We start from the raw sequence: 12,123 nt of genomic DNA on the forward strand, positions 1-12,123 counted from the left end.
TGTATTAATTCTTTTAGAAACTATTAAAAGGATTTGTGGGATTATTCTGAGCTCAGACAGCAGTAAGTGTCAGGCTTTTAACTGAGGAGGTGTGGAAACCAGCAACAGTGGACTATCTTGAATAACTGTGTTAGTGTTTTGTTCTTGGAAGGCTTTTTCACCCTGGACTGTTTGTTTTTTTTTTTTTCCCCCTCACATAAATGTTAATAGTACTCATAAAGGGTTCACTGGTTAAAAAACCCCCATGTTTTTGTATCCTTTTAAGAGGTTTTTTTTTTTTTTTGGTAGAAATTAAGTTTCCAGCACTGCTTCAAAAATCAAAAAGAAATAATAGCTTTTGAGTTTTGAAGGATATCGTGAACTCTGGTGTTTGTGCTGTCTGGTTTTGGAGTCTGTCACACTTAGTAACTTAAAATCACTTGTATTTTTTTTTAAGTTGTCTGAATGCTTGCTGGAAGTCATTACGTATTTTTAAACATTATTTAAAATGCATAAAATTCAAGTAATTGCAAAGTACTTTAGGAGAAAACAGATGGGAAAACAACACTATGCCATGATGTGTTCTCTATCGTTTCTAGAAGTCGCTCAGAGTATTCTGCTTGAACCTTTTCTGAGCACTCAGCTGTTTGCTTAGTGAAAGGACAAAGGACTGACAGTAAGGCAGAAAATGCAATTGCGCTGCTATCTACACCTGCGTCTCAGAGCTGCGCCTTGTGTGCCGCAGGTGCTGTGTTTACGCCATCATCGGGCGAGCAGACGAGACAAGAACCTTCACGGATCGGCCTTGGGAGCCGCCCGGCGACGGCTGCCAGGGGCGCACGCTCCCGCCTCCAGCGAGGCCGCCGCGGAACGGGCAGGTGCGGGCGCGCCGGGCTGGGCGGGCGCGGGGCGCGGCGAGGGGCGGTGGGAGCCGCCGGACCCGCCTCCCGGGGCGGGCGCGGACGCGGGGCGGGGCGGGACGGGCCGGCCGGGGTACCGGCGGTGGCGGGAGGGCGCAGCAGGGGCCGCCGCGGCCGCAGCATCGCGGCGTGGTGGCGGGGATGGAGCCCTGGAAGCAGTGCGGGCAGTGGCTGATCAGCTGCAAGGTGCTGCCGCCCAACCACCGGGTGACCTGGGACACGGCCCAGGTCTTCGACCTGGCGCAGACGCTGCGCGACGGCGTCCTGCTCTGCCAGCTGCTCAACAACCTCCGCAGCCACTCCATCAACCTCAAGGAGATCAACCTGCGCCCTCAGATGTCCCAGGTGAGGCCGCTCTCCCCAGCCCCTGTCCGCTGCCCGTGTCCGCGCCCTTCGCGCCGCGCGCGGGGTCTCCGCGTGCTTTGCCTTGCGACTTGTGGCGGCGCGGAGCGGGACCCGCGGGGTGCTGCCGCTGCCTCTGTCCAGCCCGGAGCCTCCGCGCCCGCAGGGCGGTGAGCGTGAGTTGGACCTGGGGCAGTCCCTGCCGGCACCTTCCCTGCGCGGTGCGGCCGTCCAGCCCGGGCTCGGCGCGTCCCGTCCTGGGTGCTGGGACAGGGCTCAGCTTCAGCGCCGGGCTGGCGGCTCCCGAAACCTCCGCAACGGGAGCCGGTTCGGGTGAGAGTTCCCCGGGCCCGTCGCGGGGTGGCCGTGGGAAGAAGTTCCCGCAGTAGTCCCAGGGTCAACAATTGAACATCTGTGTGCGTTACTATTTAATGTGAGCAGGCTACAAATCAAACGACCTCTTGCTTCTAGTTTTTCTGGCTACACCTAGGGACGTGGTGGGGAGGGAGGGCGCCGGGCCGATGTGGCCGAGGAGCGGGGAAGGCAGAGCAGGGGCTGTGGGAAGCGGCGGATGAAGCCCTGGTAGCGCCAGTGAGCTGCTCTTCCCAGTTTTTTGTGACTTACGGAGTTGAATGGAGAAGACTGATTAGTAATGAGAAATCGTATTCTTGGTAGCTGGTTGCTTGTGTAGTACTATTTTTTTAAAATTTTATTCAGACACTTTTATTTTTGTCTTTTTAAGTTGATATTTGGAATAATTATTTAATACTCAAGTGTAATTCCTAATTCAGCCCTGTTTTAAACGCGGTTTTTAGTTTGGACTAATGCTTTGTTACTGTGACTCATAAAGTTGGTTTCAGATATCGAGATAAGATTATATTAATAATTCAAGAAGAGACTATATATACATGACTTCCTGTCACTGCTTCATGCACACCTATGCCTCGGCAGAGGTGGTGGTAGCCAAGCAGATGTTGTCTGGAAGGAAACTAACTTCTGAGCCTGTCATGTGTTTTAAAACATTGAGAAACAGACGTACTGTAACATTTCAATGTTATGGTTCTCTTTTTGATTTATAATAATATTGCTATTGCTATTCACATTTAGGATGCTGGCAAAAAAGCAGTAGTAGTGAATTACGCTACTTTGTCCATGTCTTTGTCGATGTTTGCTTATAAACCCAGTTATTTTATTTCTTATTAATTTTTTCTTTTAGCAGCTGTGTCTTACTACCAAGGCAGCATTTTCTGGAAGCTCAGAGTGCAGAAAGGGAAAATGTAGTTCAGCTAGTCAGACTCAAAGCTCTGAGACTCTTGCACTAGATGTGAATGGCATAAAGGCTGTCTCAGTGTACTTGAGAGCTCAAGTGCCTGCTTGAATGGCATATGCAGAGGCAAGACTTCATGTGAGTGATGGAGCTGCACAAAGGGTGGGCTTCTCTGGGTGGAAGAACTCCAGTTCAGTTTTTTCTCTGTACCATTACAACTTGTGAGTTTCAGCTCTTGCTAAACCAGAGCCTTGGTTTATATTTGGTTTTTTTTTTTAATGAACTAGAAAGGGGTTGTCATGATATTACACAGTATTTTTGAGATGGCTAACTCATTGCATCATCTTGAATTCTAGATTAATGTTGATTATCTGGACCATTATTACTTGATTTTATTTTTGATGAATTAAAACCGTGGTAGTCTCCCTCTGTCTACTAAAACTAAGTATCAAAATGCTTTGTTGTCTTCTTTGTTAGAGCAGGTTTGGGAATCAAGATTAATACTTATTTAAGTATGTTTGAACTATGGATTATAATTGTAGATCTTGGATTATTTACAACGGTTGTCTCCTTGTTTGCTGTATGCCTGAGGTACCTGAAGTCTACAATGCTGCAGACTGCACTCTCCAGTGATGCATTTCTCTGCCCTACACTAATTTTACTTTTTAAACAAAAGGAACTGTTGCTGGATCAAAATCTATAATGGGTAACTCCACATAGTGTTAAATTTACTGGGAATGTTACCTTTGTGTTCTGTGAGTTCAAGATTCAGTGATCTTAGTGAGGTTCTGTGGGGTTTTTGAAAAGTCTTTGGAGGACACCCTTTCTGCTGGAAATGATCACTCAAGTGAAAAATTCAAAAATTGTTGAAATTGACATTCTGCCAGTTGCTTGTAGTTTGTGGCTGAGACTGTAAAGAGCTCATAGTAATAACTTACGGAGAAGTCTCAGTGGCGTGAAGATTATTCAGTTGGTGAGATCTGCTTGGAGTTGGGTCCTAAGTTGTGAGTTTGTCAGAATAGTACTTGTCAGTAAACTAATACTGCATCACAGTAGATTTGCATCATAAAGTTGCTGTACATAGGATCTTGGGGTCTTGTAGAAACACAAGCTAGCTCACCTGTTCCTTGTGGGGTAATGAGTTACAGGCACTGGAGGCAGAGCAGAGTTGGCATTAGGATGAAAATCTTCTTGGCCACTGACTGCAGAGTCTGTCTGAAAATGCTGCTGTGTCTGTACTGACTAGCTGACCTGTTTGAACTTCATATGGCACTTATCCCTCATCTTCTAAAACTGAGCTGCAGCTCCTGTATTCGTTGATCTGATGTTGTTTTCTTCCACTAAGTCTTAGAATGGGTCAGGGGATTCTTATTGCACAAGTTTTGATCAATACAGCGACTGAGAAGGCTGGATGAAAGCTTCATGAATGGGCCTCATTGAAGTCAGACTGTTTGATTTTGGCTGTGTCTCTTACTGCAGTTGATGTTTCAGGCCTTTCTCTATGAACCAAGTTTTCATGTCTTGGAGGCTGGTTACAAATGCACCAGCTCCAAAGAACAGGAAAGTGAGAGGCAGTGCCTCTGGCAGACCTGGGAGTAGGTGTCAGTCCTCTGGCGTGTCAAGTCTTTTTCATTTTGTTACATATTTATTTTTTCAGAATAAATGTGACAGATCACACATCAGTGATGCTCATCAGCTCTGTGCAGTAGTCCTTGGTAACCCCTCATAAGCTATATGAAAAGTGCAGAGGGATTGTGACTGATGCTGCAGTGCCAGATGCTGCTTTTTGGTGGAGCCTGATTCAAACAGGAGCACTGTTGATTTGCTGGGGCAGGAGTAGAAACTGAGATTGATGATGCTCAGCATTGCAACACAAATGTGCTTGACCAAATGGCAATGGGGGTGTGTTCTCTTTTATGGGCTGGCTAGCCCAGGGAACCACATGCCTTTGTTCCATTACCAGCCATGCGCCTTGTCACATCTGTTTTCAAGGGTGGACTGTTTTATGCGTTTGAGATCTGTGGATTCTGCCCCTTTACCTTTTTGGAGATAATGCCTGTGCAAGAGAAATGTCTCAGTGGCTTTAGGCCGTGGTAGTCATATGCATAACATTGGGGTTTGAACCTTTTTGAATGCTGTCTGTTTTCATCTGCATTACTGTATGCTTATGAACATACGTATATTTGGTTAGTGGAAGTTGTCCTATGAAGAGCAGAAGCTGATTCAGTTAGTTACACTTTACAGTGAACCTCAGATGTTAAAAGTATAAACCTCGCATATATAAAGGCTAAGCAGCACTGAGCCTTCCTCTTCCGGATTGCCAGCTCAGTGCTGCCTGGCTCCTGTCTGAGAAGCTGGTGTGTCTTGGTGTGAGGTTCCCTGTGAAAAATTACACATGGGCTTTGTATGAGATTGGAAATTCAGGTTCAGGGACATGCATGTCCAGGGTTTTTTTTTTTCCACTCTTAACAGAACAGAAAAATGTCAGCTCTATTAAGAGCTCTTGTGTCAATGCTTAAACTTACCTTGTTGTTTGAACTCCCACGAGCTAACAACTTGAGTTAGTTCAACCTGTGTGTGTGCCATCAGAAAAGGAAATGTAAGAGGTGGATCAAGTAATACCTTTTGGCCTTTAACTGTAGGGGAGCCTGTCTGATTCAGTTAGTGTTTTGAAAGTGGTCTTATTGCAGGCACCAAACACTTAAACACTATAGCTGCTGGGAATGGAGCTAGAAGAGGGAATGCGCTAAATGAATAAGGGAGGTGTGACTGGTGTGGTGGTGTGTTGCAGGGTTTCCCCTGAAGTGGAGCATCAGTCTCTGGTGACAGTGAGAGCATGGAGCACTGAAGCTCAGTGTCTGTGTCTTCAGAGCTGTTCACTGTAATCATTCACTCACCACACATGCTGCCTCTTGGCTAATGTAGGCTGGTAAAAGTAATAAAAATAGAAGTGATCCATAACAGAAAGTACTAATCTTAATGTTTAATCATAATCAGACAAGAACTTAAGTAATTTCTCACCAGAAATGTAAAACCTAAACCAATGGATTATGATGGATTTGCAGAAGATGTCATCTGTTTAATGCTTATCTTTTATCTTTAGTACTTTGCAAACTAGTTTTGAAATGGTTTTTGCAAGGCATTTAGTTAACTTGTGAGAGATTGCTAAACAGGAAAACAGCACTTAATGCAATACTGGCATGGGAGTTTACCTAAAGGGGATGTTGACACAGATTAAATATTAAAAATAACTATTTCCTATTATTCTAATAAAAATAAACAAAATACTCCTCACTTAGTATTAAAAGTTCAAGTATTTTCTAATTTTAGGGAGTTTTTTTGGTGTGACCATGTTGTCCAAAGGAAGTTGGTTATCTTTGTCATCCATGTAATATTTTGGTGTGGTGACAGAGCGTTTTACACAGGAGTTTATTTTTCTTGGTTACAGTGGTAGCAGGTAGTCTCAGGATGTGTTTGTGCTGAGTGAGACATACCTCTCTGTTTCCTCTGATCCTGCCTTTGGTGTGAGGCTTCCCCATTCCCCCCAGGTGACAACCCTGATTTCCTATCCTGAGTGTGCATCCCCCTCTGTAAGCTCCTCACAGCTGGATATGCTGTGTTTTCTTGTTACATTAGGTGCTAGGAAGTACCACAAAGATACATTTAGATTAATACAGTTTTTCTGAAACTGTAAAACTTCTTGTGCTTGAACAAGAGTATAGAAACTGGTTCAGCTTTTGTTGGTGTAGAAACAAGAGATGTCTTTAACTGCCCCCTATTCTTCTTGAATTCTTTGAATCTTACTGTATATTCACATGCATTTAAAAGAATTCAGTTTTCAAATGTTTTCAGTCTCTTTGCTTACTTGCTGGTACTTTGGTCCACTTAGCATCTTTACCACATTTAACTTTATTTCCATGATTCATTTAAATGAAAACTACATTGGCCATAAGATATATTATCCAGAAAAAGCGTATTTATCTATGTGTATGTTGTGTGTACATATGCATATCTTATATGTGTTGGACTTGATAAAATGTTTTGAACAAATATTTGTTCAAAGCAAAACCTTAATATGACCTCTGTTTTGTTCTAAGAAAAGACTGATGAAAAAGTAGTGACCTGGTTTTTCTAGGTAATTCTTCCTACCTTAAGAAGATAAAGAAAATAGCTCTTGAAAACTGATGTAATGATTTTAATTGACTCACATGGATTCTTTTTCATTGCAGGGGGAAGGAAAAACTGCAGTTGTAGTCTAGGGTAAAGCTTGCTTTACACGTTATGTTTATTATACAGTTATTAAATGCAGCTTATGTATCTTGCCAAGAGGTGTCTCAAACGTTCCCTTCTGCACAGAATTTTGGTGTGCTGGCAGCTATGCAATGCATTTACAGAAAAAATATTTGTGCTGGTTTCTCACAGAGGCTGTAGCATGTGCCAGCAGTGGATAATATAAATTAATGTCTGTGTATGGCATGTTGCTGTGTCATGTGGGAAAAGCCAAGTTCTTTTCTAAGCCTTGTCTGACAAAGGTGGGAGACCTGTGACAGTGGCAAGTTGAAGGACTGCTTATGAAAAGAAACAAATCAAATGGGTTAAAGGAGATATATATATATATATATATATGAAGTAGGAGGAAATAATCGAGGGAAACAAAATTAATTAGAGAGAATGGTCAGAAGAAGTTGGGAAGCTGGTTTTAAAAGGGTATCAGTAAGCAAGACACTTAAGAATTTTGGTATTTATTGCAAGATATGTACAGAAACTCAATCTTGGATATGCTGTGTTATTCTTTAATGATAATGGATAGTGGCTTTATCATTGCTAGCATGCCAGTCTGTTATAACGTGCTGCCTTACGGCTGTGAGTTGCAGGAGGTTATTTGCCAGGCTGCAGCACTGCACATCAAGCTGGGTTAGCAGAAAACATCAGTACAGTTTGTGCATTGGAGAGATAGAGGATCTTGGATTTCTCACATGCATCCCTTTCCGCTCTCCTTTGAAGGTCAAAAGAGTTGATGAAATCATAGTTGTAAAGAAATAGAGAGTAAGGAGAGAAAGGGCTGCAAGGGGAGAGAGAGGCAAGGCAGCTGGCAGGGGTGAGCGGCAGACCCCACAGGGAGTGTGGTGGTGCATCCATCTTGGCCGCGCCAGGAGGGCCCTGGCATAGCTGAGCTGGGTTTCACTGGTGTGGGTGTTGAGGAGGAGGGTTAACTGGGAGCAGCAGCTAGCAGGCTGCTGACAGCCACGGGCGGGAAGGACTTCCAGAGAACAGTTTGATATTGGTGAAATAGAGGAGACCCTTCTGCTGAAGTCGTGTTGGCTCCCTGACCAGCAGCTGACCCAGAGGGGAATAGGACAAGTGCCTGTGGCTGCAAAGGAAAGCCGCTGGGGTGTGCTCCCCTCTCTGTGCTGCTACATGCCGGGAGAGAGGGCAGCTTCTGTCCAGACCCGAGTGTGTCACTGCCTGGAGCAGGCAGGGAAGTCCTGGCTTGTGCACTGCATTGTGTGGGCATCTGAGTACAGAGGAATATGTATTGTTTTATTAGATCACTGACAGTTTTATCTTCTTTAAGTTTTACTTGATATAGAGGTGTCAGTTTTTGAACTTGTTCCCCCAATACTAAAATTGTACCTGTAGTTCTTTGAAGACCAAACTGAACAAAATGCCCCATCAAAATCCTTTGATTTTTTCTTCTCCTTTCTGTTGCTGTGAAACAGCATTGCAGTACTTCCATCTCATTCCATAATACTTCATAGGAATGTTTTGTACTACCTTACATTGTATTATTTCAGTATTTCAGAAGTTCTATTTCACTGAGAAATACTAACTGATGTGCAGTTTATTAAATGGCTATTAATTTCTTCCCCTGCACTTTTTAATGTACTTGGCATAATCTGAAGCTACCTTTTCTTTCCTCTTATTTTGCTTTGACAAGTCATGTTTAAGACTTGAGGCATTGTGAAATACCAGTTGTTTGCTAAGACTTACGATGTGTAGAATGCAATCTGAACTGACATCTGTGTAGTAAGGCTTTGAATTTTTGTATTTAAGAGAAAGATATTCTGTCAAAGCTCAATGAATGCTATTGGCTTCAGCTCACCACACTGTCAAGTGAGAATGTATCTTTTGGAAAAATATTGGTCAATGACCCTTTCTGTCATCCTATACTAAATGTCAATAGTGAATGCCTTGGTAACGTGAAACACTGAAGGACTATTAGTAGGATATTTGTTTCTTTGTTTATTCAGAACATGAAACATTAGACACAAATTGCATACTATAGAGGTATTGCAGCAATTTGTACAAAAGCCACTCATGTACTATTTAAAATCCTTTTGCAGACCTACAGGTATGGTTCAGTTGTCTTATATTACAATCCAAAATATTTTTGACCTTTACTTTCATTCAGATTTTTATTTGATAATTGGTCAATAAGTATTCAGTTAATCTGTCAGTATTTATTTTTTTGCTCATTCTATCTGTGAAACTTAATTTGAATCATATAGAGACTATAGTATGATTGCCTTGCAGAAGCAAAAAAAAAAAAAAATTTGCTATAATCAAATATTTTCTGAAAAAAAAACTCAAACCAAAACCACCCAACAAACCAAGGCATTTTAAAAAGCATATTTTTAACTGGTAAAGCTTAGCAGAACAAGATGATCTGTGTTTTCAAAATCCTTCAATATGCCCTTTAATCCTTGGCACCATCAAATTTACCCAATTGTTTCTGAGTTATATAATGGTATGTGCTGTATAATCTATACTTAGGGTATTTTGTACCATTGCTTGTTCCTTCATTCACACTGTTTCTACATGGAAAGAAACCTGACAGTCAACTAAAATGGAGTGATTAGAACTTGGCCCTTAAAAATGTTAATTGTCACAGCAGTTGCACTTCACTGTTGTGTAGGAAATTTGATGCATTAAGAAAGGAATGTGTTATTTTGCTTGCACACACTCTAAGATACTGTAAAAATTACAGCATCATCATAGATTGTGTAATTCCTTGTGTTCTGCTTGCATGTTAGCAGTCAAGATTTAAGTTATACTTATGTGTTCCAGTGATTGACTTCAAATTCCCATCAACTACTGCCTCATGTGGCAGTGATGCCTGATATCAGCTGATAAAAGGCCATGATGGCCATGGTATTTTTTCCTCTGAATTGCTCAGGATCTCTGAATAAGTATGTCTGATTCCAGCACAAAGAAGGTTAAAGGTAGATGGAGGACCACGCCTTCTCTGCACTAATATCCCGTCAGATTTTAGGTGTCTCTGGGTGGAAGTATGGTGATGACATAGTGCTACCATGTGAATTGTAACTTGAAGTGAACACTCATTAATCCTACTTATCTCTATAGGATTTAGATCAAGCTTTGAATTTCTTTTATCTGGAAAATAAGTAGAGTGTAGGAAACACCAGCAAGAATGTTCAAACTATTGCTATTGCCTGAAGCATCTTTCACTCTCAAACCAGAAAGACTGAGACTCCCTTAAGTGCCCTTGCAGGCTCCTGCCTTTGGTCTTATGGTCAGTTGATGTGTGGTTGGTTGAAAAGGGATTTCTGCTAAGGTTTTAAAACCTAGCTTACATTGAGGCAGCTGTTTTGAAAGCCTCTTTGTGCTACCTTGTGGCTCAAGTTTTGCATTTCACAGTAGTACCAATTTTGCTAAATTGTGTGAAGTTGTGTGTGGAAATATTAAGGTTTCACTTTCTCTTAATGGTTTACCCTCCATGTATGCGCACAAAGCAATGCAGGGTATCGGGTTGTGTATACTTTTCTGAATTGTCAAGTGCTTATTTTTAAATATTGTTGAAAATTCCTGCTGAACTTTGATTTCCCACTTTCCTTTTCTCTCTTTTTTTTCCCCTTTCTTTTGTGAGTGTGTGTGTATCTCACTTAGCTTTTTGGATGCTTGATGTGAAGTAACAATTTTTGGGCCATACCCCAGAGGGCTTGTTTGGGACGTGTATGTATCCTCTTAGCGATGTTTGGTTTGACTGAATTCTTAGAGCATTTTTAAAAGTGCAGAATATGTTAAAATCTTAAGTGGCCTTTAACAGGTGTGTAATATCCTGAGGTTTAATGGGAGTCTTAAGAGTTAACTTGAGCCATTTTGTTTTGAGTTCTGCCTGTCCTGATCTTTTTCTCCATCACAAAGAGGGCAGTGCACATTTCCCCACCACTGTGTCTTGATGTTAATCACTACAGGTAGTAATGAGAAAGTTATTCAGAGTCTGTGTTCATTCAGTTTGCATTTGTGGTTGGCAGCACTGAATATGGTGATGCATCTTCTCTGTGGATTGTGCTGAGGCCGCTGGTTTCACTGCAAGTATGCCGAACAGATGGCCCTCTTTTAAAAGCTGAGGTTTAACTCCCCAATTGTTCTCAGTGATGCCTTCAAGCAATGTTGTTGTTTAGAAGTACTGTGCCTCAGTAAGTGCTGGTAGCTACACTTATATTGTGCTGCTGCAGGTTTTATGAAGCTTTATGGAAGTGACTCCTGTAATCCTGTTGGAATGCCTCTATAGTAGTATCATAGTCCTATAGTTCTCCTTTCTGCTGAAGACCCTGGTGAAATGATTAGCTGAGATGAAAGGCTTTGCTGCCTGGGACATTTGCCTGTTAACGCAGACGGTGATGGGAGAGTGTGGATATAGGGATAGCTGAGCCATGCTGGGTACAGGGTGAGCTGCACTTCATGAGAAGCTCCTGAGCAGCACACTGGAGCATATTTCAAATTTGTGTGTCTCCCCAGCTATAATTGCTCAGATTCGCAGACCTCTGGGGAATCTGCTTAATTTAAACTATCTGCTTTCTCTTTTCTGAGCACGTAGGTTTTTGTTGCTTGGAAGCCCCATTGTGCATCACATTTCAAGAGCACAAGCTCTAGCAATATTAATGTAATGTGAATTATTCTCTAGTGTTAAAAATAGCTCCTATGAAGTAAAAGAAATAGATAATTTTAAAAAAAGAAATTACAAGTTATTTGCCATGACCAATAAGAGAAACATAAGAAAAGAACTAATAAAGTCCTCAAACAAGAGGGGGAATGTATTATGTAACACTGTCTCTTAGCACACCTCACTAGGAAGAGGCCTGAGGAGTGGATCCTTCCATCAGTAGTATTACAGTGATTGTAATGTGTTCATGTGACCTCTGCTTGGCAGCGAAGAAAGCTTGAGATGTTCTTTTTTGGGGCAAAATTGCTGTCTTGGTGGGGTTTCTCTGTGTAGGTCCTCTAAAGGTAGTTGTCATATTAATTAAGGACTTGTTCTTTCTGGCTCAGAACTTGTGTCCATTTCCATGTGATGGAATGGCTTTTTAAGTCTTAAAAACGTTTGTTCGAATTTGTGGCCCAAAATGCATTTTGCTAAATGTTTAGGTTTGGAAATAACTCCTAAGTGATGGATCTTTTAATTCCAGTGAGGAATGAGTGATTTCATCTAATGTTGTGTCTAATCTAAAATTTGTGGTGAAGCAGTTCAGCAGGAAAATTAGCCCTCAAAAGGTTTTGCAGGAATGCCATTCTTGGAAGATGTTCTTAAAACTATTTGGAAAAGAAATGGGGTAGTATTCAGCTTTTCCTGTTTTGTGCTGAAGAGTATTA

At 42.0% G+C, this 12,123-nt stretch overlaps 1 protein-coding gene across 4 annotated transcripts in view; it reads left to right on the top strand.

Annotated features, from left to right (window-relative positions):
- The first annotated feature begins 969 nt into the window (after window positions 1-969).
- The window catches only part of VAV3 (vav guanine nucleotide exchange factor 3), a 151,536-nt gene continuing 140,382 nt past the window's right edge, over window positions 970-12,123 (top strand). For 2 of the 4 annotated variants that reach the window (XR_007205352.1, XM_048312782.1), the window contains exon 1: window positions 970-1,244. Coding sequence is in view for 3 of the 4 variants with exons in the window: in XM_048312782.1 (XP_048168739.1) it covers window positions 1,041-1,244 (204 nt within the window). In the remaining variant the exon portion in view is untranslated. The remainder of the gene's footprint in view (window positions 1,245-12,123) is intronic. The other 2 variants (XM_048312781.1, XM_048312783.1) reach the window with 1 other exon arrangement.

This window comes from Corvus hawaiiensis, chromosome 9 (genome assembly GCF_020740725.1).
Source record: "Corvus hawaiiensis isolate bCorHaw1 chromosome 9, bCorHaw1.pri.cur, whole genome shotgun sequence".
In the NCBI taxonomy this organism is placed as follows: Eukaryota; Metazoa; Chordata; class Aves; order Passeriformes; family Corvidae; genus Corvus; species Corvus hawaiiensis.